The following is a 22843-nucleotide window of genomic DNA, read 5'->3' as shown; positions in this document are numbered from 1 at the left end:
GGAGTGAGTGAGGAGGTCGGAGGAGTGCGCGAGGAGGTGAGGCACTGTAAGGAGCACATGGAGAAGGAGGTGAGAAAGGGGACGGTAAAGTTACAAGGGGGCATAGAGGTCCTGACGCAGGAGGTGGAACAGCTGACGGAGGGACAAAAAGGACTAACGGAGCAGGTTCAAAGGAACACTGCGGTATTAGGAGGGTTAAAAGTGACACAGAAAGAACTAAAAGACGACTTGATAGCGACGAAGAGGGAATGTCAGATGGTACGTGAGGGACTGACAACGAGGTTGGACGAGGTGGTAGAGGTAATGGAGACGAAGGACCGGCAGGTGAGGACGCACCTGGAAACGGTCAAGGTAGCCTTGGAGGACGAGCTTGAGGAGACGTACCAGGGAATGAAAGAGGTGAAGCAGAAACTAGAAGAAGTGGAAGAAGGGATGAGCGAAATTAAGAAGCGACGGAGAGGGGATAAGAAAGAAATAAAAGAGGAGATAAAAGAATTGGTCCAAAGTCTGTGTTTGGATCGTGATGATGTGCTCATTAACCGGATGAGGGATTCGCAGGTGATGGAGGAGAAGCGAAGAGGAAGAGGACCCGGTGTAAGTGGTGACCAATATGGTCGTGCGTATGATGCGCCAGGGGATTTAATAAGCTTGGGGGTCGAGATAGACCCGGGTGTTCGTGAGAGGCCGTGGGTGAAGTGTGCGACAGGTCTGGTGTGCGAAAATGGAGGTGTGCAAGAAAGTCCGACTCTGGGGTGTGTGAGGAAGAAGTGCGTGCCAAGGAGTGAGTGTGCTGGCGAGAGTGAGTCGGTCGTAGCGCGTGTGCGAGGGAGCACATGGAAGCGTGCTGTGGTGAGTGTTACAGAGGGTGTGACGGGAGAGTGTGCGCGAGGAAGGTGTGTGACGGACAGGTGCATGGGGAAAGAGTGCGCTGTCAAAGGCAAGGAAGAATGCACACCTGTGGTGAGTGTTACAGAGGGTGTGACGGGAGAGTGTGTGCGAGGAAGGTGTGTGACGGACAGGTGCATGGGGAAAGAGTGCGCTGTCAAAGGCAAGGAAGAATGCACACCTGTGGTGAGTGTTACAGAGGGTGTGACGGGAGAGTGTGCGCGAGGAAGGTGTGTGACGGACAGGTGCATGGGGAAAGAGTGCGCTGTCAAAGGCAAGGAAGAATGCACACCTGTGGTGAGTGTTACAGAGGGTGTGACGGGAGAGTGTGCGCGAGGAAGGTGTGTGACGGACAGGTGCATGGGGAAAGAGTGCGCTGTCAAAGGCAAGGAAGAATGCACACCTGTGGTGAGTGTTACAGAGGGTGTGACGGGAGAGTGTGCGCGAGAAAGGTGTGTGACGGACAGGTGCATGGGGAAAGAGTGTGCTGTCAAGAGTAAGGGTGAGTGCGTTGTCACGAGTGGAGGTGAAAGTAGTGAGAGTGACATGGAGCGTGAGTTAGTTGTGACAGGTGAGCGAGGATGTACACCTGGGATGGAAGGATGCACACCTGGAATGGTAGAGCGTGAGTGGGAATGCACGCTGGAGTTGGTGGTGAGGCACGTGGTAGGATGTGCGAGTGAGAGCACACCTGTGATTGTCACAGAGGAGGTGACCGAGAAGGGGGCGCGAAGAGGTGTATTGGTGAGGTGTGCGAGCAACGAATGTGTGCCACAGTGTTCGGTGGTCAGGTGTGTGACCAAGGCTGTGAGTGGAATGGGTGTACCTGGGTGTGTAAGGAAAGGTAGCATGGGAACGGCTGGATGTGTGAGCAAGGAACGGGCTGCGGGGTGTAAGCATGCAGGTGAAGCATCGACGTTAGACGGGGTAGAGTGTAGAACGACTTATAGCCGAATCGGGCCCTCGGTGCGTGCCGGGCCTCGCTTTGAACGGCCGCGTCCGTGCTCCACTAGGCGGAGCGGGCGGCCCGATAGGAAGGGTCGTTATGGCGACCACGTTTTGTTGAGACGTGCCGGCAGGTCGAGATCGGGACATTGGATGGCTCCACGCCGAGGTGATGCGTGGGATCTCGGCCCGGGTAAGCCCCCGTCCCTGCACCGAGTGCCGGACGCATCCAGCCGCTGGCACAAAACAACCAGCATCCATTGCTTGGCTTTACGAAGCCGGGCTTTGGACAGGGATTGGCGCACCGAGAGGTATTAGTGAGTAGACTGGGTGATGAGGTTAGTGTTTTGGACCCAAAATTAGAGAAAAACAAAATTTGATGATTGGCAAGGGATTGGCAGTAGTGATTGGCAGATGATGGGCAGTGATTGGCAAATTTTTAATTTGTTGAAATTTGATGTGCAAAATTGGTAGTGAGAGACCCCCGATGTGGTGGGATGGCAAATCCACCATCCTTCCCATGGGGGCAAAGGAGCAATAGCTTATGGGGTGTATGGCAGTGAAAACTAGCCCGGGTGGGTTAGGATATTGTGTGTAGGGATCTAGAGAAGATGACCTTAGGTAACGTTAAGGTTAGTTAGTGACTGATACCTGTAGTGGGGACGCAGGTAGATTAGTGTGGATGATAATGACGTGGGAGCGCAATAGTTTAAAGGGACGACTGGGAAGCGCAAGTTTCAGAAGGGAGTAGTTAGCTGAGATGATGCCGTGTGTGTGTGAGGATGGAACAGGTGTGATTGCACAGGTGTGCAACTGGACAGGTGTGTGGAGCAGTGTGTGAGTAGTGAGTGTGTGGATCAGCGCGAATGCGCTTGGGGAGAGAAGGGTGCAGGTGGCACCAGGTGTGAGAGCACAGGTGTGCAAGTACAGGTGTGTGGAGAAAGTTGGAGTAAGTGGTACGGAGTGGTGTGCATGGTGCGAAGGTGTGGATGGGGGAAGAGTGGACCCCCATCACGGATACCCGGGGCGGGTAGTGTAAGTGTTAGGTAGAGGGTGCAGGTAAATTGTGGTTGGATATTGGCATCTGTGGTGCGGTTGCAGAATGGTGTTGTGAATGGGTGCATTAGTGTTGTGGAAATGGCTGGGCGTGTAGCCTGTTAGTGTGTGTAGTTGGTTGGGCACTCCACCACTGTGAGGATGTCGGCCAGGTGAGGCCGCAGGTGGGCTCTGGGAGCCGGTAGTTGTGAGTGGGTGCCTGAGGATCCCGGGTGTGGATCGGGCAGCCCAGTGCCAGAGAGGGCACGGAGTGGGGAGAGAGCCAGAGGGCCTTCCCCTGGTAGTTAGGTTAGGGTAAGGAGCAGGTAAGCTCGGAGGCAACTGCAGTGGTGGAGGTGTGCAGGTGGGTAGACCCACTGGGAGAGGTACACGTCGCAGCCCAGAAATTGTACGAGGGCACCGGGAGATGAATCGGGGGAGTGAGACCCCAAATTGAAGCGCACCACAGTTTGGCCAATGGGAATTGGTTTTTAGAACCCATAGTGTAAGAGGGCCAATGGGTTGGCCGGAGAAAGACCCCGGGTAGTGTAAAGTTGTTAAAGTCATTTAGGAAATAGTTAGGATTGATGAACCTGTCGCACCATACGCAGCCACTTACCTGTGGTGATGATGATGACTCCACACCTGTGTTTTCTTTGTTTTGTTGCAGGAAATGAGATTGCTGTGGATTTGTGAGACGCATCACGACGTGGATGAGACATTGGGGTGATTCCATCTCTCCCTCCCTAGGAGGGACTGATGATGAATTGGTAATGGCAAATTTTGATGTGCAGTTGGAGATGGCAAATTTTGATGAGAGTTGAAAATGGCAAATTTGATTGGTTAGGAGGGAGAGAAGACGAATTTGGTTTATGGGAGGAACGGGGAAGACAGTAGGGATGTTTGTCGATTTGTAAAGTAGATGTTTATGGGTAGTGTTGTGTTTTGTGGATGCAGTAAGGGGTAAGGGAGGGGCCATGTAGGTTACCTGGTGGGGGGGGGGCGTACGATAGGAACGTACCTGTCTCACCTGGTTCCCATGTGCCCCCAGTGTGCATCACCTTACATTGCGTGCACTTTTGCGCCCTTACCACCTTACTCACTTGTTTCTTCTTTTGTCTCCCACCTCCGAGGATCTGGCTTTGGGGTAGAGAGAGAGGAGAGAGAGGTGCTGGCTGCGCAGTTGTGGGCCTGCACTTTCGCTGTTTGCTGCCGGGATCGATACACCATATGGACCGCAATGTTTGTGGCCACCCGCAATGGACCGCAGTTCGTTTGCGGCCAAGCACCACCCGGGGATGGACCTATGGGTCAACGTGGCACCTATGCCATACAGGTGAACCACTTTTAGTTACCACCAAGTGCACCACAAGAAGAGCAAGAGACACCTGCAGGGTTAGGGGTTGTCGAATTTATTTTTATACCAATGAACAATGGTGACTGCACCGGATGGTGCTGACTGTGTGGTGGGGTGGTGCTTTTGATGCTGGGAAAGGGTGCTCTGCACGTTATTAAAGGCCGTCGGCCACAGAGCACTCGTGGGTTGGTGTATCGATGCTGGCAAGCGCGCTCTCTCTATGCATAACATCTGCATGTGTTCCTCCAAAAACAGGTCCTGGATCGTAGTGTAAATAGCAGCGTAGTCTTGTAAATAATGCTCCCTACCGGCTGTATGTTTAGTTTGAGAATTCTTTCCGGATGCGGTTATCCTGTGGGTGTGTTTCTGTGAGGAGAAGGGTGCAACGTCGCAGGGGGACATATTTACTCATTTGTGAATATCTGTAAAACTGTCGCACTCAGGGTAGAGTTAATAGTAGAGGGAACTACATTGCGTGCCACACTAAAGTAGGTAAAAATTTATCGGGTCGGGACGCCCCGAGGGTAGAGAAGGGTGCAATGTTGCGAATATGGAATTTGGCCTCCATATCCGCTTGTAAATATTCCCCTATTTTCTCCAATACTCCCCAACTTTCCCCAATCCCCCATTCCCTAGTCCCATTGCATGTAAATAACAATCAGTAGAGCCGACCTTCCCCTTATTCCCCCATTAAATGTCGTGCCCAGGTCCACCGCACCACACGTAGACAACTTTCGGACATCTTCCTAGTTATTCTTATTCTATGTCAGTTAAGGCCTCGTCTCCATTAATTATGACTCTTCGTTGCACCAGAATGTGATTATATGGCATCAGTAGTGAGTTTAGGACCTTTCCCATACCTCCTTCCATCTTCTTCCCCAACAATTACAACAACAACAGAGGAGATGGCGGCGGAGCGGGGGAGGATGCGTCCTCACACCGGCTCGATTAGCTCCAGACCATGCGCTCCACGGGGTTACCACGAAGGGGCTCCTTGTCAGCTCCTCGTCAAGGGCGGAGCCTGGTAAACCCCCCGCACGCACCCAATGAGAAGCAACGTGCCGATTCCACGAGGCGGAGCTAACGAGCCGAGGGCGTGTCACTCCCCGCCGGATATACGCGGCCACGCGCCGGATGTGACGTGAGATGCGCCTCAGCTTGGAGAGAGAAGCCACCGCCACCCCCAGCGCGACGATACCTCCCCGCATCTTTGGACCGGACCGTACTGTACCCTGCCCCGAGCCCAGGAGGACCTGGAGCCATCGATCCTGCCTTTCCTAGCCATCAAACCCCCGTGTGAGTCAGCCGTTGTCCCGTGTGTCTGTCGTCTGTCCGGGGTTAATATAAGAGTGTGTCTAAGTGCCTGTCTTCCTGTAATATACCTCTAGCCCCTGTAATCTAACCTTTTCCGTACGAATATACTTGAGAATTGAAACATTGGTGTCGTATTGTGTTATTGTAATCCAGCCGGGTGTCTTCTTTTCCTTATTGAGCCAGCATCGCGCGACTTCGTCAACGTCGAGTATAGTCGGGTAATTTGTGCGGACACGACGGCCATTCCGCTCGGCCCACTTTAACATCAAAGTCGTGTCTGTAACAATATATATATATATATATATATATATATATATATATATACACACACACACACACACACACACACACACACACACACACACACACACACACACACACACACACACACACACACACACACACACACACACACACACACACACACACACACACACACACACACATATATATATATATATATATATATATATACACACACATATATATACACACACACATGTGTATATATATATATTTGGTTCATATTGTAGTTCAAGCTCACACTGCACACTTGTACATGTCTTATCCAGCAAGCCCTCGCCAATTCCGGGCTGACCGCAATTCCATTGGAAACTCCAACGGTGGAAGGCCTGGTCACTGGGCAACAGCAGCAGCAACCTCAGCAGCAGCAGCAACACCAGCAGCAGACCATGGTATTGGCCAATGCACGGCCCTCTTTACCAGGTCGGTCCAGGTTGCATGGATTAGCCACGCAGGGTGGCATGCAGACCAAAGGGGGATCTAAGGAGTCTGGGTCCAACGCACGCCACACCTGCACCAGCCTATCAGCTTACCGAGTTTCACAATACACAGGTTTGAACTGCTTTCTGATTACCAAGTCGTTTGTGATCTATTTTTACAACTGTTTTCACACGAATCATGGTTTGCGAAGTGTTTTTTCCTTTGTTTTTTGTTTTTATCCCATATTTTAACTGGAGAGCCTCGTGTAATTGTCAACGAGCTTTTTCTTCATTCGTTATTCCCAATCTACTGAATCTGAGTCATTAATGTATTCCACAAAATGCTTGATTATTACAGGATACAAAGAAAATTTTCTGATTGAAAAGATGAGTAACACCCTTTCATTCCTCACTAACTATAATGTGAATATCTCCCATCACAAATCCAGTTTGATATTTTGATCATCTTTCTTGCTTTTCCTCTGGCAGCTGGAACGTGGCGACGTGTAAATGGCATCCGCTGGTACATGTGCCCCTACTGCAATAAGGAATTCAAAAAACCCAGTGACCTGGTGCGCCATATCCGCATCCACACGCATGAGAAGCCCTACAAGTGTACCATGTGCTTCCGTACCTTCGCAGTCAAGAGCACGCTGACTGCTCACGTAAAGACGCACACTGGACTGAAGGAGTTCAAGTGCTCCATGTGCGAGAAGTTATTTTCTACGCAGGGCAGCCTGCGTGTTCACTTGCGTCTGCACACAGGTGAGCCACAAATCAAGAAGCAAACTACCATTGTTCTGCATCCCACATAGTCGCCTTCCCTCCTGTCCTGCTCCCCACCCAACCACACTTTCCTCTTCCATGCTTGCACATGTAGTTGAGCCCTTGCCATGTATCTTCAACAAAATCTCCTTCTGTCACATTTTTTTGAACCATCAGTTAGCAGCTGAAACTCAAAGATGAGATCAAGAATATGTGTTCCGATGATATAGATTACCTATAACCAGCTTGCATTACCCTTACTTTCACCATTTTGGAGAAATAGCGTGAGCTTGCGTGTGGGAAGTTTCGCAGGATGGCGCGGAGGTAGCACACTTGCTCCTGTGCTATCAAATCCTGGTTCGAGCCAATAAACTGTCAGATTTGTGCTTCACCTTGATCTTTTCTTCACCTTTTTAAACCTTGATCTTTTCTACCCCCGTTAATTCACCCCATATCCACTTTTTTGAAATACCGACTTCTTTCCTGGAAGTCCTTGCAGTGTCCATTTGTTTTATACCTCTCCCACCCCAAGCCCTCTCCCTCCCACAGATCTCTCGATGTCCCCGTTCTTTACTGTTGTATTTGTGTGCTTCCCTCTGTCTCCCCATCTTTTCTCCCGCTCCCTTTACTATATGTTTTATGTGTCCGTTTTTTTTGTTTTTTTTGTAATTAATGTTAGCTCTTACACGAGCCTTGATCTTGTGTATATATACAGGCAGGGCGTTGTAACAATGACTGTGCCGTCCCTCGGTTGGATGTAATGCTGGGATCTAAGAAAGTAGTATTCGAGATGGACACCAACCTGACAATGGGAAAGGGAAATGTTTGCCCCAAATAAACCCATTCCCAAGCTCTCCCTTTTTCCAGGTTATTGGATTTTTCCCCTTCTCCTTCACCTCCTTTCATTGGTTGTTGGTTGATTTGTTCCTTTTCTGTTTCATCCCCGCTTTACCCTTCCTTCATATGGCTTAGTTTCCGCTTGTTCTCTCTCATATGTCCTTCTCCCCCTCCCCTTGATCTCACTCTGACTTCTACTATGCTGTTGGTGTTTTCCCCTTTCCAATCTGCTCTCACTCTCCCACAAGCCTCAGTCATGCACAGTATACAACAAAAGTGCTCTACACAACAACAGTGCTCTACACAACAACACACTCTCTCCAGGGGGTGTATCTGAGTCACTGTCTTGCGTTTTCTGAGCTTTTCTGAGAGGTCAGCGCGCGCATCGATTTTGTCCCTGCGCGTCAACAATTTCTTTTTTTTAAATTTCCAACGGTACCTACAACAGCGCGCGCCTGTTGCCGGGCCGGCGCGCTATCTCAGGAAGTACGGTTCTGTGAGGGTCGCCATTGGTATCGACGTTCGCGCACGGTTCTCCCCGACAAAACTACGTTTGGTTTGTCCAAATCCAACCAGCCGTTCCAAAGATATGAGTAGTGTTGTGTGCCGTGCCGTCATGAATCCAATCGGCTGGATATTGTCATTTATTGAAACGAAGACGTTCTTTGTCTGGTTCGTGTGAAGCAACCAGAAGGCCTAGAGAGCTGCGGTTGGTCTCGTTAGTTAGGCCTGGATCCTATCTCGTTTGTCATGAAGTTGTAAGTGTCTGTGATAATCTTGTGGACTGGGAGAAGAGATCGTGGGAGACCATCGGCCTGTTAGACAACTTGCGCATGCGCAGTGTTGACGCGATCGACGCATTGGAATGTTTAACGGTACGGCGCGGCGATCTCGAGAACGAAATGGCAGTCCATAATATGCTTGAAGAACTTAATGATTTTCAGAATAAATACATTTTAAAATAACTTAAGCTTGTGTTCATTATTTACAAAAAGGCCTACAAGTCCCATTGGCTGTCTTTAATTTATCTCTGGACGGTGCCACGGCAGATGAGGACCGACCGCAAGGCATGAGGACACAAAAAACACCTCTATATGTGCAATCCATGCTTTTCAAAAAAAAGAAAAGAAAAGAAAAAAACCGCATCGCCGCATCAATTCTGGAACTTTGGTCTGACCAGAGACCAGAAATATATTTTTTCCGTGCGGATGGCGTACCACGTGACTCGTGCTGTTACCTTTGTATAGAACTTAAAATCCCAGACGATGGGCCCACTTACACACACACGGGGGGGGGGGGGGGGGGGGGGGATGGACGAAGAATGTTCACGCCCAGACGCGCCTGCTTCGGTCGTTCCAGGAACAGCTCACCCGGCGTGGCCCTCAGGCGGTCACAGCAGGTGTCCCGGCGAAAGCAGGCAGGAGGGAAAATCCTCGCGGCGCGTATCAGGCAAAGGCAGGCAGGAGGGAAAACGCGCGTCTGTGGCCCGGCGCGGTCGTCTTTTACAGCGCGATTAATACTGCGCAGAGCGCGGGGAGCAGGGCAAGTTCGTGTACAACAGGATTATTCAGTTCATCCAATATGACCCGATACGACGCAATCTCACGCGCGTTCTCAACTCCGAACTCCAACTGCACTCCAACTCGTAACTGACGCGGGGGGCTCTGGGCACAGGTTTATATGGCCCCGCCCTAGCCCGACTCGAATGTTCCAAACCCCGCCTTTTGCCGCAGTGGTAAGTCACTCCCCTCGAGCACTGATTGGCGGCTCGCGCTTACCGATGGCTCCTCCTCCGCCTTCCTTCGGCCTCGGTCGACTTGTTCAGGCCTGCCGCGTGGTATTTCGGCGCCAAAAACCAAACCAAAGTGCCATAAGGACACCCAATCTCACTAACCTGCTCAACGCCTGATAATCAGATAATCCTGATAAATCTCACACTCTTACGATGTCTCTCCGAAAAGACCGACTGGAAAACCCTCCCATCCACTTTCTGAATAATCCTCTCCAAGAAGTTCTGTCACTCAAGCTTTTGGGTCTCACTATTTGCCATGATCTTTCCTGGGAAAACCACATTTCAAATCTGGCCTCCAAAGCCAGTCGCCGACTGGGCATCCTCCGTCGTGCGAAGTCCTTCCTTGGCACACCTGAGCTCCTCACCACATACAAGGCTTTCATCCGCAGCTCTATGGAATACTGCCCTCCCCTCTGGTCTGGTGCTCCTGCCTCACACCTAGCCCGTCTTCACGCTGTTGAAACCAAAGCGTTCAGAATCATTGGAATCTCCCGCGATGAAGCTAACTCCAAGGGCCTTTCACTCACTCACCACAGGCAGGTTGGTGGTCTTTCCGTCTTCTACCGACTCCTCTCTGGCCTTGCCCCCCCAGCCCTCTCTGGGCTCTGTCCCCCAAATATTCCTACAGGTCGCACAAGATCTGCCTGCAACCCTCTTATGGTTAAACAGCCAAAATCAAGACTTTCTGCTCACCTTCACTCCTTCATTCCTCTTTTCTCCCACCTCTGGAACAAACTCCCTCACTCTCTTCAATCCCACTCCACCCTCCAGGTCTTTAAAACAGCTGTTCACCACCATCTCTTATCCTCCCCCATCCAAAACCTTGATCTTTTCTACCCCCGCTAATTTCGGTCCCCTTGTGTTTTATACCTCTCCCCCCCCCCCCCCCTCCCCTTCCCACGCCTCCTGCCCCCAAGCCCTCTCCCTCCCACACTTCTCCCTGCTCTCAAATGTTGTGGTTGTGTGCTTCCCCTTCTCTCCCCATCTTGTCTTCCGCTCCCTCTTTTTGTATATTTTGTTTGTCTGGTTGATTTGTTTGTGAAATAAATGTTAGCTCTTTCACGAGCCTCGATTCAGTATACAAAACAAAACAAAACAAAAAACAAAAAAATAGTTGTAGTGTAACTAACTAGGAGGGGAAATTAACCTTTATTACAAAACCGCAACAATATATATATATATATATATATATATACATATATACTAGCTTGGCTCGGCTCGCTACGCTCGCCTCACCAAGCGTCAATACAATTGAAGTTGAAAAAAAAAATTTCCCCAAAAAATTCCCCCCCAAAAAAAATAATAATTGGAAAATTTTTCAAAGAAATACCCTTAGGACATACCGACGGGAGAGATATGTGCATTCCAGAAGTTTGGTACGATTTCACAAACGTTTGAGAAAGTAGTTCAGTGACAACACAGGACAGGACAGACGCTGCACAAATATATATATAGACCGGTCCCGCCCCTTCATATATATATTGTTGCGGATCCGGGGGTTGGCGCTCCCCTTACCAAGGGGGGGTTAATCCCCTTGTCTTTTACACTGGCCGATTCCCCCAGTCCTGGAAATTACACGCTCCTTTGCGGGGTGAGATTGGCCAGGGTGATTGGTCAACGGGTTCCCAAATACCTTTGCCAATCCCTCCGCAAAGCAGGGATATAATTCCGTGCTCGGACCCGGACAAGATGGAGTTTGCCGAGCGGTTAGCAGTCCGAAATCCGAGCCGTTAGCAAACACTAACCCGATCCTGAGCATTGGCCAAATCGTGCCACGTATATAAATTGGGGACAGGACGAAAGCAATCGGATGAGAAGAAACCAAGGGGTAAAGAAAGAACAAATATGGTTTATTTATACAGTAATGATTAAAGAGGAAACTAAAGGGCAAGAATATACAAGAGAGGAAATAAAAGGACACAGGGCAAGCTTAAACACTCTTAATTAACACGCCCAGGACAGAACAAACTCACTTACATGAAAGGATGGAATGGCAGGGATGGTGGGAAGGAAGAGAAGGGTCCAGGCAGATGCTGGGCGTCGAGGTCCGGCTCCAACCTCGCGCTCTGGTCCACGCTCCGGGTCCGAGGTGAAACCCGGCAACCAGCTCCGCGTGTCATTGAACGCGACCGGACAATTATATACAGTGGGGGAAAACTGGGATCCTTCGCGTACGTAATAGCTGGATGGTCGTGCTAGCGAACCCTCTCCAACCCTTCTTTCACGGCGCGCGCCTCCAACAAGTTCATGAACACAACCAAGGCCTTCTCCACAACTCTCTTGTGCACGCCTTCTCTCCCCTTTTTAGCTCGGCTCCGCTCGCTCGACCTGCACGACTTTGTAAGTAGTCCGCGGCGGCGCTTATATTGGCCGCCCGCGTATCAAGCCGCCTGCCTTTTGGAAACGCCCACCGGTGAGCTCGCCTCGGCCTTGGTTGGTCGCGAGGGCTCACCGGTCCCGCCCCTTGATGAGGCGTTGACAGAGCCACGCCTTGTTCCTGGCGCTTGGCTGTCTCCTCCCCCTTCTCCAAGACGACCGCGTGCGTAATGGCGTCGCACGGGCTAGAAAACCAATCGCACTGATGCTGAGGGAGCTGTAGGGCTTATCCTTATCTATCTATAATTCCATTAATCTCTGTGTGTATGTGTGTTTGTATGTGTGTATGTGTGTATGTGTGTATGTGTGTATGTTTGTCTGTATGTGTGTATGTGTGTATGTGTGTATGTTTGTCTGTGACCGCTGTTTCTCGACAACCACGGGTCCGATATACTTTAAACTTGCCAGGTATATTGCTGGGGACCCGAGGATGTGCCTTTTCAAGGTTTCATATTAATCGGACAAGTACTTACCGAGCTATGGCGATTTCTTTACCAAACACTGCAAGCCGTTCGCTTTGGACCAAACCATTGCATGTAAATAGAGGGGGGGGGGGGGTTCTGTGGTCGTTGCGAATGGACCAAACCATTCATGTAAATAGAGGGGGGGGGGGGGGTTCTGTGGTCGTTACTGCCACGTGGTTTCAAAGTTTTTTTTTGTTGTTGTTGTTTGCACGCATGTTTTTTTGCACCCACGTACGGGCACGCCCTAGGATGTTTACACACACACACCCCTACACAAATTTTTTTTTTTTTTTTTTTTTGGCAAGTAACGGGCACCCACGTACGGGCACGTCCTAGCTTATATATAGTACGGGCATGCCCTAGTTTTATTAACTAGGGCATTGCCCGTACTATATCTATATCTAAAATTATATCCCCCCCCTCTATTTACATGAAATGGTTTGGTCCAAAGCGAACGGCTTGCGAGTACGGTGACAATCCCCCCCCTCTATTTACATGCAATGGTTTGGTCCAAAGCGAACGGCTTGCGAGTACGGTGACAATCCCCCCCCTCTATTTACATGAAATGGTTTGGTCCAAAGCGAACGGCTTCCGGAGTTTGGTAAAGAAATCGCCATCGCGTGCACAAACGCGCAGGAAAGCGAATGAATCGCAAATTCGTTTTTATTAGTTTTAAAACATAGTTTAACGCCAACATAGTTTGCAAACGTGAAATAAATGAATACGCTCTCAAATGTGCCATCCGAGGCAGAGTGTGTCCGCCACGTTCGGCACACGCGATAGTTTGCTGCTCTCTGATTGGTTGAATCGTTTTTTGGACATAGCTCGGTAAGTAATTGTCCGATTAATATGAAACCTTGAAAAGGCACATCCTCGGGTCCCCAGCAATATACCTGGCAAGTTAAAAGTATATCGGACCCGTGGTTGTCGAGAAACAGCGGTCACAGACAAACGTACAGACGTACAAACGTACAGAGATTACTGGAATTATAGATAGATGCAACGTAGATTCAAACTATTGGGAACAGAGCCTTACCTGAAACACATACTAATGAAATAACTAAAGAAGATCCTATGGTGTCCTACGTGTTGCTCGTGGCCTATCTATGGTGCTCTCTTTTAACATTAGAAGAGGGGATATTTACAGGGGTTTATTTATAAGGGATTATTATTCACAAAGTGGAGGGTTCTAAAAACCGCAACATATATATGTATATACTGTGTATATGTATGTATATATATATGTATTTCTGCGAATAAATTCCTGTGTGGGGCTGGTGTGGAAAAAAAAAATTGACAACCCGGGACATGGTATGTGTGTGTGTGTGTGTGTGTGTGTGTGTGTGTGTGTGTGTGTGTGTGTGTGTGTGTGTGTGTGTGTGTGTGTGTGTGTGTGTGTGTGTGTGTGTGTGTGCGCGTGTGCGTGTGTGTGTTATACATGCATGGACTGTATCTCAGCTACTCTTGCTTGCATTTTTTGCTCTTTGTTTCGCTTTGCAGTGTTCCAAGACATGTAAAACAATATTACAGGGGAAAAACTAGAATGGCACTTGTTAACATACCTCTGATACTGGACCAAAATCTGTAGTAATATAACATTTACATATGTTATTTCAATTTATTTTGGAAAGTCGACCAACAAAATGTTGTAACTTGCTTGGTGATACTATTTTTCACTTAGTACTCTCCTCACCACACCCCATCAATCCTCCCTCCGTTCCCAGCTCCAACCCCAAAGAGTGTGATTTGTCTGTTGTGCCTTGGCCTTTGAATCATTGTGAAGACTTGCAGCATACCCGCCCTATGGGTGATCTTATTCCAAGCATGCAACACGTTCTTTTGACACATACCTTCATTTGAGTGGTGTATCGACAACATGGACCTCCCTTAATCACTCCCGGAGAAAAAAAAAACCTGAGGTTACATGCATGTTGCAAAAACGTGCTTGCTGCTGGAAATCAAAATATTAGGTGCAGCGGAAAGTAATGTCATCTTTTTTTAAGGTTTTTATTCCTCTTTGAAAAACATTTCTTTCCGGTACACCTAATACTTCTGCTCTGGGGAACGTGGGGACAGCAATACTGTATTGTAAAGGGTGGGAATTGTAATAACTACTCCCACTTGAGGGGTCACTACACGATACACACTTACTTGGAGAATTTGCGTTTCCATCCCACCCAAGACTACAGGCAAAGATAAATACACCCCTATACACTAAACTAATTGGAGTCATGCTCTGGATCTACGTAGCAAGTCTGGATTTAATCGAGCCAGAACTGCAGGAGGAGTAGCGCGACAAACACCGGTCCATGAATTGTAGTAAGGATATACAGTACTGGTATCTTGTGTCATTGTCGTACTTCCACTCCTACACGTCGTTACTCTTCCGTGAGCCTTCAAAACTGTCGACATACCTGTCCCATGACATTGTGATCCTAAATTCCACACACTATAGAATGCTTCACAACATTGGCAGTGACGTGCATTGTCATCACAACCAATAAACCAAATGACTGTTATCATCAACACTATACACTGGTCATCACCTCCTCTTTCATAATCTCCATGCTGTTGCAACAAACTTTTCTTCTCACTTCTACCCTTCCCCCTTTACTTCCCTGTCCTCGTTCATCCATCTATCCTCAGTTTGCACCATCCCATTTGTCTTGTCTGCCCTTTCCTTACTCTTCTCCTTTTGTTGTCCCCCGTCGCACAGCGGAGCGAAAGGGGGGGGGACTATGGTTTTCCCCTCCGTCCGTGTGTCCGTCCGTCCGTCCGTGCGTGCGTGTGGGAGTGCGTGCGTGCGTAAGCGAAGGACCGCATTCGAATTTGGTATGTGGGTGCAACCCACGTCAAAATCCAAGATGGCCGCCGCCGTGTATGTCTGATGCCATGTATGTCTGAACCTTGTGAGCTGAATATCTTGAAAAATAAGCGAAGTACCAACTTCTAATCTGGTGTGTGGGTGTATCTAGGCATAAGGAAGAACGCTGTTTAAAATTGGGTCGCCACGTCAAAATCCAAGATGGCCGCCGCCATGTATGTCTGAACCTTGTGAGATGAATATCTTGAAAAATAAGCGAAGTACCTACTTCTAATCTGGTGTGTGGGTGTATCTCGGCATAAGGAAGAACGCTATTGAAAATTGGGTCTCCACGTCAAAATCCAAGATGGCCACAACCATATATATGTCTGAACCTTGTGAGCGAAATATCTTGAAAAATAAGCGAAGTACCAACTTCTAATCTGGTGTGTGGGTGTATCTAGGCACAAGCAAGAATGCTGTTGAAAATTGGGTCGCCACGTCGAAATCCAAGATGGCCGCCGCCATGTATGTCTGAACCTTGTGAGATGAATATCCTGAAAAATAAGCGAAGTACCAACTTCTAATTTGGTGTGTGGGTGTATCTCGGCACAAGGAAGAACGCTATTGAAAATTGGGTCGCCACGTCAAAATCCAAGATGGCCGCCACCATATATATGTCTGAACCTTGTGAGCGAAATATCTCGAAAAATAAGCGAAGTACCAACTTCTAATCTGGTGTGTGGCTGTATCTAGGCATCAGGAAGAACGCTATTGAAAATTGGGTTGCCACGTCAAAATCCAAGATGGCCGCCGCCATGTATGTCTGAACCTTGTGAGCGGAATATCTTGAAAAATAAGCGAAGTACCAACTTCTAATCTGGTGTGTGGGTGTATCTCGGCATAAGGAACAACGCTATTGAAAATTGGGTCGCCACGTCAAAATCCAAGATGACCGCCTCCATGTATGTCTGAACCTTGTGAGCGAAATATCATATCATAGCATGTTTTCTGCGTCTTCCACTTTGTCAACTCACATCACTTCACCGACGGGGGACCTAGGCGTAACGCTTGTTGTCTTCACAATGCCTCTCGTTTTTGTTTTTTGTCCCCCGTCGCACAGTGTAGCGAAAGGGGGACTATGGCTTTCCCCTCCGTCCGTGTGTCCGTGCGTGCGTGTTGGCGTGCGTGCGGGCGTGCGTGCGTAAGCGAAGGACCGCATTCAAATTTGGTGTGTGGGTGCAACCCACGTCAAAATCCAAGATGGCCGCCACCATGTATGTCTGATGCCATGTATGTCTTAACCTTGTGAGATGAATATCTTGAAAAATAAGCGAAGTACCAACTTCTAATCTGGTGTGTGGGTGTATCTAGGCATACGGAAGAACGCTATTGAAAATTGGGTCGCCACGTCAAAATCCAAGATGGCCGCCGCCATGTATATGTCTGAACCTTGTGAGCGAAATATCTTGAAAAATAAGCGAAGTCCCAACTTCTAATCTGGTGTGTGGGTGTATCTCGGCATAAGGAAGAACGCTATTGTAAATTGTGTCGTCACGTCAAAATCCAAGATGGCCGCCGCCATGTATGTCTGAACCTTGTGAGCGGAATATCTCGAAAAATAAGCGAAGTACCAACTTCTAATCTGGTGTGTGGGTGTATCTAGGCATAAGGAAGAACGCTATTGAAAATTGGGTGGCCACGTCAAAATCCAAGATGGCCGCCTCATGTATGTCTGAACCTTGTGAGCGAAATATCATATCATAGCATGTTTTCTGCGTCTTCCACTTTGTCAACTCGCATCACTTCACCGACGGGGGACCTAGGCGTAACGCTTGTTTCTTCTTTTCTTTCCTCCCTACCTTCTGTCCCCACCAAAATATCGCTTCTCCATTGGTCTAGTATATGATTTTGTTTTGCAAAACCCCTTTTTCAATATATTTGCTCTTCCTTATTACTGGTTTTATTTTTTAGGGAGAGGGCCGAAGAGAGAGGCTTGGGCCCTTTTTCTTCTAAAGCTTTTTTTTTTATCAGCCCCAGTTTTTCTCTTCCACACCTCCCATCCACCATCCTTCCACCACACCATGTTTTTTTCTAATTACTTGCCCGGAATGCAAATGGCTTTGCAAAAAAAAAATCTTTGATAAAAAAAGGCACGTGGAAAAATGTACAGCCTGCATTTATCTGTTCATTTATTAATGGCCTGCGTTAACTTGAAATCTGCCTCTGATTGCAGGGCAGACACTTTTACGCCGCCAGTGTAAAATGGATTGTAAATATGAATGTGGCTGTAAAGTCTTTTGTATTTAGTAATTCCGTCTTCACCTGTTCCTTTACACACGGATTTTTTGGCACATGCAAGAAATTTGCATATTGCAGAAGTAATTCAGAAAATTAACATGTGCGCCGGAAACTAAAATTGCATTGATCAATTATTCATGCAAAAAGGAAAAAGTTATGCAAGGAGTACTTTAATCTGTCAAAAATTAACGTATTAGAGTGTCACACATCATTAATATTCGTTATAGCTTTGTTAAGCCTTTCCTCCACATCGTAAATGCAATTACATGTGGAAATGAGAGATCCCTGGCTGCAGAGAGCCATCCGCGAACTGCCCCGTTTGTCTCGCCATTAGGCGCAGCCCCGCACCCCTTAATGCCATCGACGGCCACTGCAACACAGGCCCCCCTTATCCACCCACACCCTTACCTCGATGTTATGAGTTTCGTCTTGACAGGTACACACGTTTGTGAAATGTCCAGGCAAAAAGTCGGGGGCACTTAGGAGCCGGAGCAAGAGGTGCTGAGCCCAGCAAGCGTCTGAGGTTGTAGGGGGTCTTAATTAAAGGCGGAGATGTGCAAGCTAATTGATAGCAGGGTTGGGAAGATTTAAAGGTAATTAAGCACGTGGCGGTTGTTAAAGCCGGTGACTCTGCATGTCGCCTTGCTCACGAGAGCTTGGGTCAGAGATGGTGAAAGGCAAGGTGAGGCCGATCTTAGGCAAGCGCTGATTAGGTACGGTGGGCACTCGCAGCATGGGGACACGTCTTGAGCTGAATGCTTGTCGTGAAATAGTCACGGCGCACGGAAACACTAATTTGTGCGGCGGAACCCGTGCATCTCTGCATGTTTCCGTTGCTCCTTTGTGATGCCGCAGCTAAGTCAGCGCAAACCGTTTCTGCCTTGTTACAGTTCCGAGGAAAAGATTCTGGATGATGGCGAATTAATGTCGCTTCAAGCAGTTCTTGTTTAGAAAAGTCACCCGATGATGTAGTTTGTTCTTTGGAGGACGGTCGTCGTATGTTTGTGACAGCACGACCGTACTGCGAGGTCTGTGGCAGACACTCATAAACCATTCTCTTTGTGGGACGCACAAGAAAAAGTGTCGAGTTAAAAAGTCAACTTTGCACAAGAGAGGAAGAACAATATGAAACAGTGCTTAGTAATGATTTTTTTTTATCTGTCTCTCCTGTTTTTGTGTGTTTGTTGCATTTACTGATGTGTGCCTTCCTAGGAGCGAAGCCGTTCGACTGTCCGCACTGCGACAAGAAATTTCGCACTTCAGGCCACCGCAAAAGCCATGTTGCCTCGCATTTCAAGGACTCGCACCTGCGGCGCCAGCGCTTCCCTCGGAAGCCGAGCCGAGCACGCCAGAAGGGATCCGCGGGTTTCTCAGACATTCCCCTGCAAGAACCTATCCTCATCACCGAGAGCGGTGAGCCAACGCTCGATCCACAATCCACAATCGATGCAGACCACGCAGTTTCCCTCTTCTTCCCAAAGTTGTTGGGGATTTGTTTATAATTGGGCATGGTTTGCTATAATTGGCAATGCTCTAACATTATGGGGTCAGCGTTGTGGTTTTTTCATTAAATAAGTAAGTTATCCTCTGTGGGCTGTTGTTTTAATGAACAATGGAGCCCAAATTATGACATTCATCATTTTGAGGTCGTTATAAACTTTGGGCTATATTATATATCTTAAGGTGTGGAATGATTTTGACCAAAAAAAAAAAAGACTTGTAAGACTTTTCATGAATAGGTTTTATTTTTTTTAAATTTGTAAAGTCATGGCTTGTGGACCATGTACTTTTATGAAACAGAATAAACTAGAATAACACTCGGTGGAGCGCATACCTCTTCCAGATTGAACAGTTTACGTTTTGTATGCCATTGCTGGGCCGGATCTGGATTCGGACCTGAACCAAAATCTAATCGGCTTGTTCTTGTCACCTTCCCAACTCATCCACCTAGGTCTGTCATAACCTGTCCACAACATTTTCAAATATCATGATATCCATTGTTGGCGCTATCCCTCAATGGTGAAGAATCACTTTTAAAAAATGTAGTATCCGGATCTGGATCTTCACTAACATTGAATCAATTCGTTCTTGTTTCACACCCAACATGTCCACGAAGTTTCATCCAGATCCCTCCATAACCTTTTTGAGATATCCTGCTCACAGACAGACAGACAGACAGACAGACAAACAGGGGTGAAAACATAACCTTCGTCCACCTTCGGTAGTGGAGTTAACAACCAAATTGAGACTGAACGGCACTGATTAAGTGACAGGGACCTGGATTGATATACAAGACCTTGGCGGAGTGGGTTAAGGCAGCAATGTTTAGGATTTGGATTATACACCTCTGGAAACCAAGCTCATCTCAGGAGAATTAATTACCATGCATCTATCAGATGGTTGGTAACAACCCATCTAGATCATTAATGACCTTGAAGGTCAGGCTCATTTGGGTGACTGCATATTGTGACTGGTCTGCACCTTTTTTTTTGTATACAAAGTCGAGGCTCATGTAAGAGCAAGACAAAAACAAAACACACAAAACGTATAATAAAGGGAGCGGGAGACAGAAGGGGAGAGAGAGAGGGAAACACATCAACAGTAGACAACAGGGACATCGCTAGACCTGCAGAAGGTACAGGGCTGGGGGAGGGAGGGAGATGAACGGCATAACACAAATGGACACTACTACGAGTTTCAGGAAAGAAAAAATGAGTTTGAAAAAGGTGGATTTGGGGTGCATTAGCAGGGGTAGAAAAGATCAAGGTTTTGGATGGGGGAAGGTAAGAGATGGTGTTGAACAGCTGTGTTAAAGACCTGGAGGGAGGAGTGGGATTGAAGAGAGTGAGGAAGTTTTCTAGAGGTGGGAAAAAGAGCAATGAAAGAGTGAAGGTGAGCAGAGAGATGGCAAAAAAGAGCAATGAAAGAGTGAAAGTGAGCAGAGAGTCTTGATTTTGGCAGTTTTACAAGAAGAGGGTTGCTGGCAGATCTTGTGCGACCTATCGGAATATTTGGGGGACAGAGCACAGAGAGAGCTGGGGGAGCAAGGCTGGAGAGGAGTCGGGAGAAGACAGAAAGACCACCAACCTGCCTGCGGTGAGTGAGTGAGTGAGTGAAAGGCCCTCAGAATCGGCTTCATTGCAGGAGATACCAATGATTCTAAAAGCCTTGGTTTCTAAAGCGTGAGGCCGACCTAGGTGTGAGGCAGGTGCACTAGCCCAGAGAGGAGAGCAATACTCCAAAAAAAAAAAAAAACATTTACAAATTGTTGTTGATTCTCATTACCTTCAGCTTGTGTTTGGCATGAACTTGCCCATTTTAAAAGGCAGCATCACCCCAAACCACATAAACATTCTTAAATTACAAAATTAATATCAAACTTGTAATGAGGCAAAATAAAAGAGGTACACAAGGCAAATTATGCAGAAATGAAAAAAAAAAAAAGATTCAAAAGTACAAAACAACAACAACAGGCCATTTTCCCTGCTAGAGCAAGGGTTAGCCTTGCGAGCCACATGAGAATCTTCTCCATCTTGCACTATTTTCTGGATCTCCCCTTGTTGACCCCCTTGCCCACATTTATTCTTTCACCATCTTTAGCCAAATCTTTCTCGGTCTTCCCCATCCTCTACTTCCTTCTACATTCATTTCCATCACTCTTCTCAGCCAGTCACTTTCATCCTTCCTCAACACATGACCAAACCATCTCAACCTGTTTCTCTTCACAGCATCCATCACAGGCTCTATTCCCATCATCTTTCGCAATTCATCATTTCTCTTCCTCTCTCTCAACGATACTCCGCACATCCACCGAACCATTCGCATTTCCACCCTTTCCAGCCTTCGTTGCTGCTCTACATTCGTTACCCATGTCGCCCTCCCATAAATCATAACACTTCTCACACATGCAGCATGCACCTTTCCCTTCAGCATCAACGACACTCCCCTCCTCGTCAGCACGCCACTCAGTTCCCGAAACTTCTTCCATGCACATCTCACTCCAGCAACCGTTGCCGAGTCTGATCTACCTTCTCCATTCAGCATGTCTCGTAGGTAGCAAAATTTTTTTCCACCTTACAGCTTCACGCCGTCTCCAAGATCCAACTCAACATTTCCTCCATCTGCGGCTCCCTCTATGCACACCTTACACTTGAATGAAGCTGCCACACTGGTTAATGACCCTCTCAAACCACTACATTTTTGATGAACCCAGTCAGCTCACATTGTACATTGAATGGAGTTCACTCCGACACCCTTCCTGCACACAGCACACGGCCACTTCCCAGTTCTTTCCACCTCACCACATGCTTTACCACTTGCCATCAGCTTCATCTTTCTGATATTCACCTTCAGACCTTTTGCCTCCATACATTCCTTCCACTTGTTCATCTTCTCCTTCAATCCATCCATACTCTCTGCAATCAACACCAGATCATCGGCATACAACAACTCCCACGGAAAACCCGCCTTTACGTTCCCAGCCAGCACCTCCATTACAGCTACAAATAGTCGTGGACTTAGTACTGACCCCTGATGCACTCCCACCTTCACCTCAAAGTCACCACTGTTCCCGTCCTTCGTCCTTGCAGCTGTGCACGCTCTCTCGTACATTGCCTTCACTACTCTGATCAACCATTCCTCCACTCCTAACTTCCTCAATGCCCATGTCACGACTTCGCGTGGAACCCTATTGAATGCTTTCTCCAGATCAACAAACCCAAGAAACAACTTCTTCCTCTTCAGGTACTTCTCCTGCAACTGCCTTACAGTAAAAAGCGCGTCTGTCGTTCCTCTTCCTGGCATAAATCCAAACTGCATTTCGTTGATCTTCACTGTCTTCCTTATCCTCCTCTCCAACACCCTTTCCAATACCTTCATTCCATGCTCCAATAACTTTATCGCTCGATACAAGCCACAGTCCAGAGGGTCACCTTTCCCCTTGTATAGAGGGACGAGGGTACTCAGTTCCCAATCCACTGGAATGCGGCCTTCTTTCACCACCAGATTACAGATCTCTGTCATTCTCTTCACACCCCAACTTCCCGCTGCCTTCAACATATCTCCCAGAACTCCCGTCAGCCCTCCCGCTTTTCTACTCTTCATTGCTTTTATCTCTTCGTCAACTTCCTTCTCAGTTATCTTCTCTGCCGGTCCTAAAACTGGGTTACTCTCTATGTTGCCGTCCCATTCATGCTCTGCGTTTTTTTTTGTTTTTTGTTTTTTTTTGTATACAAGATCGAGGCTCGT

The 22843-nt window shown here is 47.9% G+C and overlaps 1 protein-coding gene across 4 annotated transcripts in view; it reads left to right on the top strand.

Moving 5' to 3' along the window:
• ZNF236 (zinc finger protein 236) overlaps nt 1–22843 on the top strand; it is a 190086-nt gene that overhangs the window by 84930 nt on the left and 82313 nt on the right. For all 4 annotated transcript variants that reach the window (XR_010984920.2, XM_068119805.2, XM_068119804.2 and 1 more), the window contains exons 9-11: nt 6109–6391; nt 6748–7023; nt 18809–19009. Coding sequence is in view for 3 of the 4 variants with exons in the window: in XM_068119805.2 (XP_067975906.2) it covers nt 6109–6391; nt 6748–7023; nt 18809–19009 (760 nt within the window). In the remaining variant the exon portion in view is untranslated. The remainder of the gene's footprint in view (nt 1–6108; nt 6392–6747; nt 7024–18808; nt 19010–22843) is intronic.

Source organism: Myxine glutinosa, chromosome 6 (assembly GCF_964187855.1).
Source record: "Myxine glutinosa chromosome 6, kmMyxGlut1.1, whole genome shotgun sequence".
Taxonomy (NCBI): Eukaryota; Metazoa; Chordata; class Myxini; order Myxiniformes; family Myxinidae; genus Myxine; species Myxine glutinosa.
Note: the sequence above shows the minus strand (reverse complement) of the source record. Positions and strands in the feature narration are given on the sequence as shown.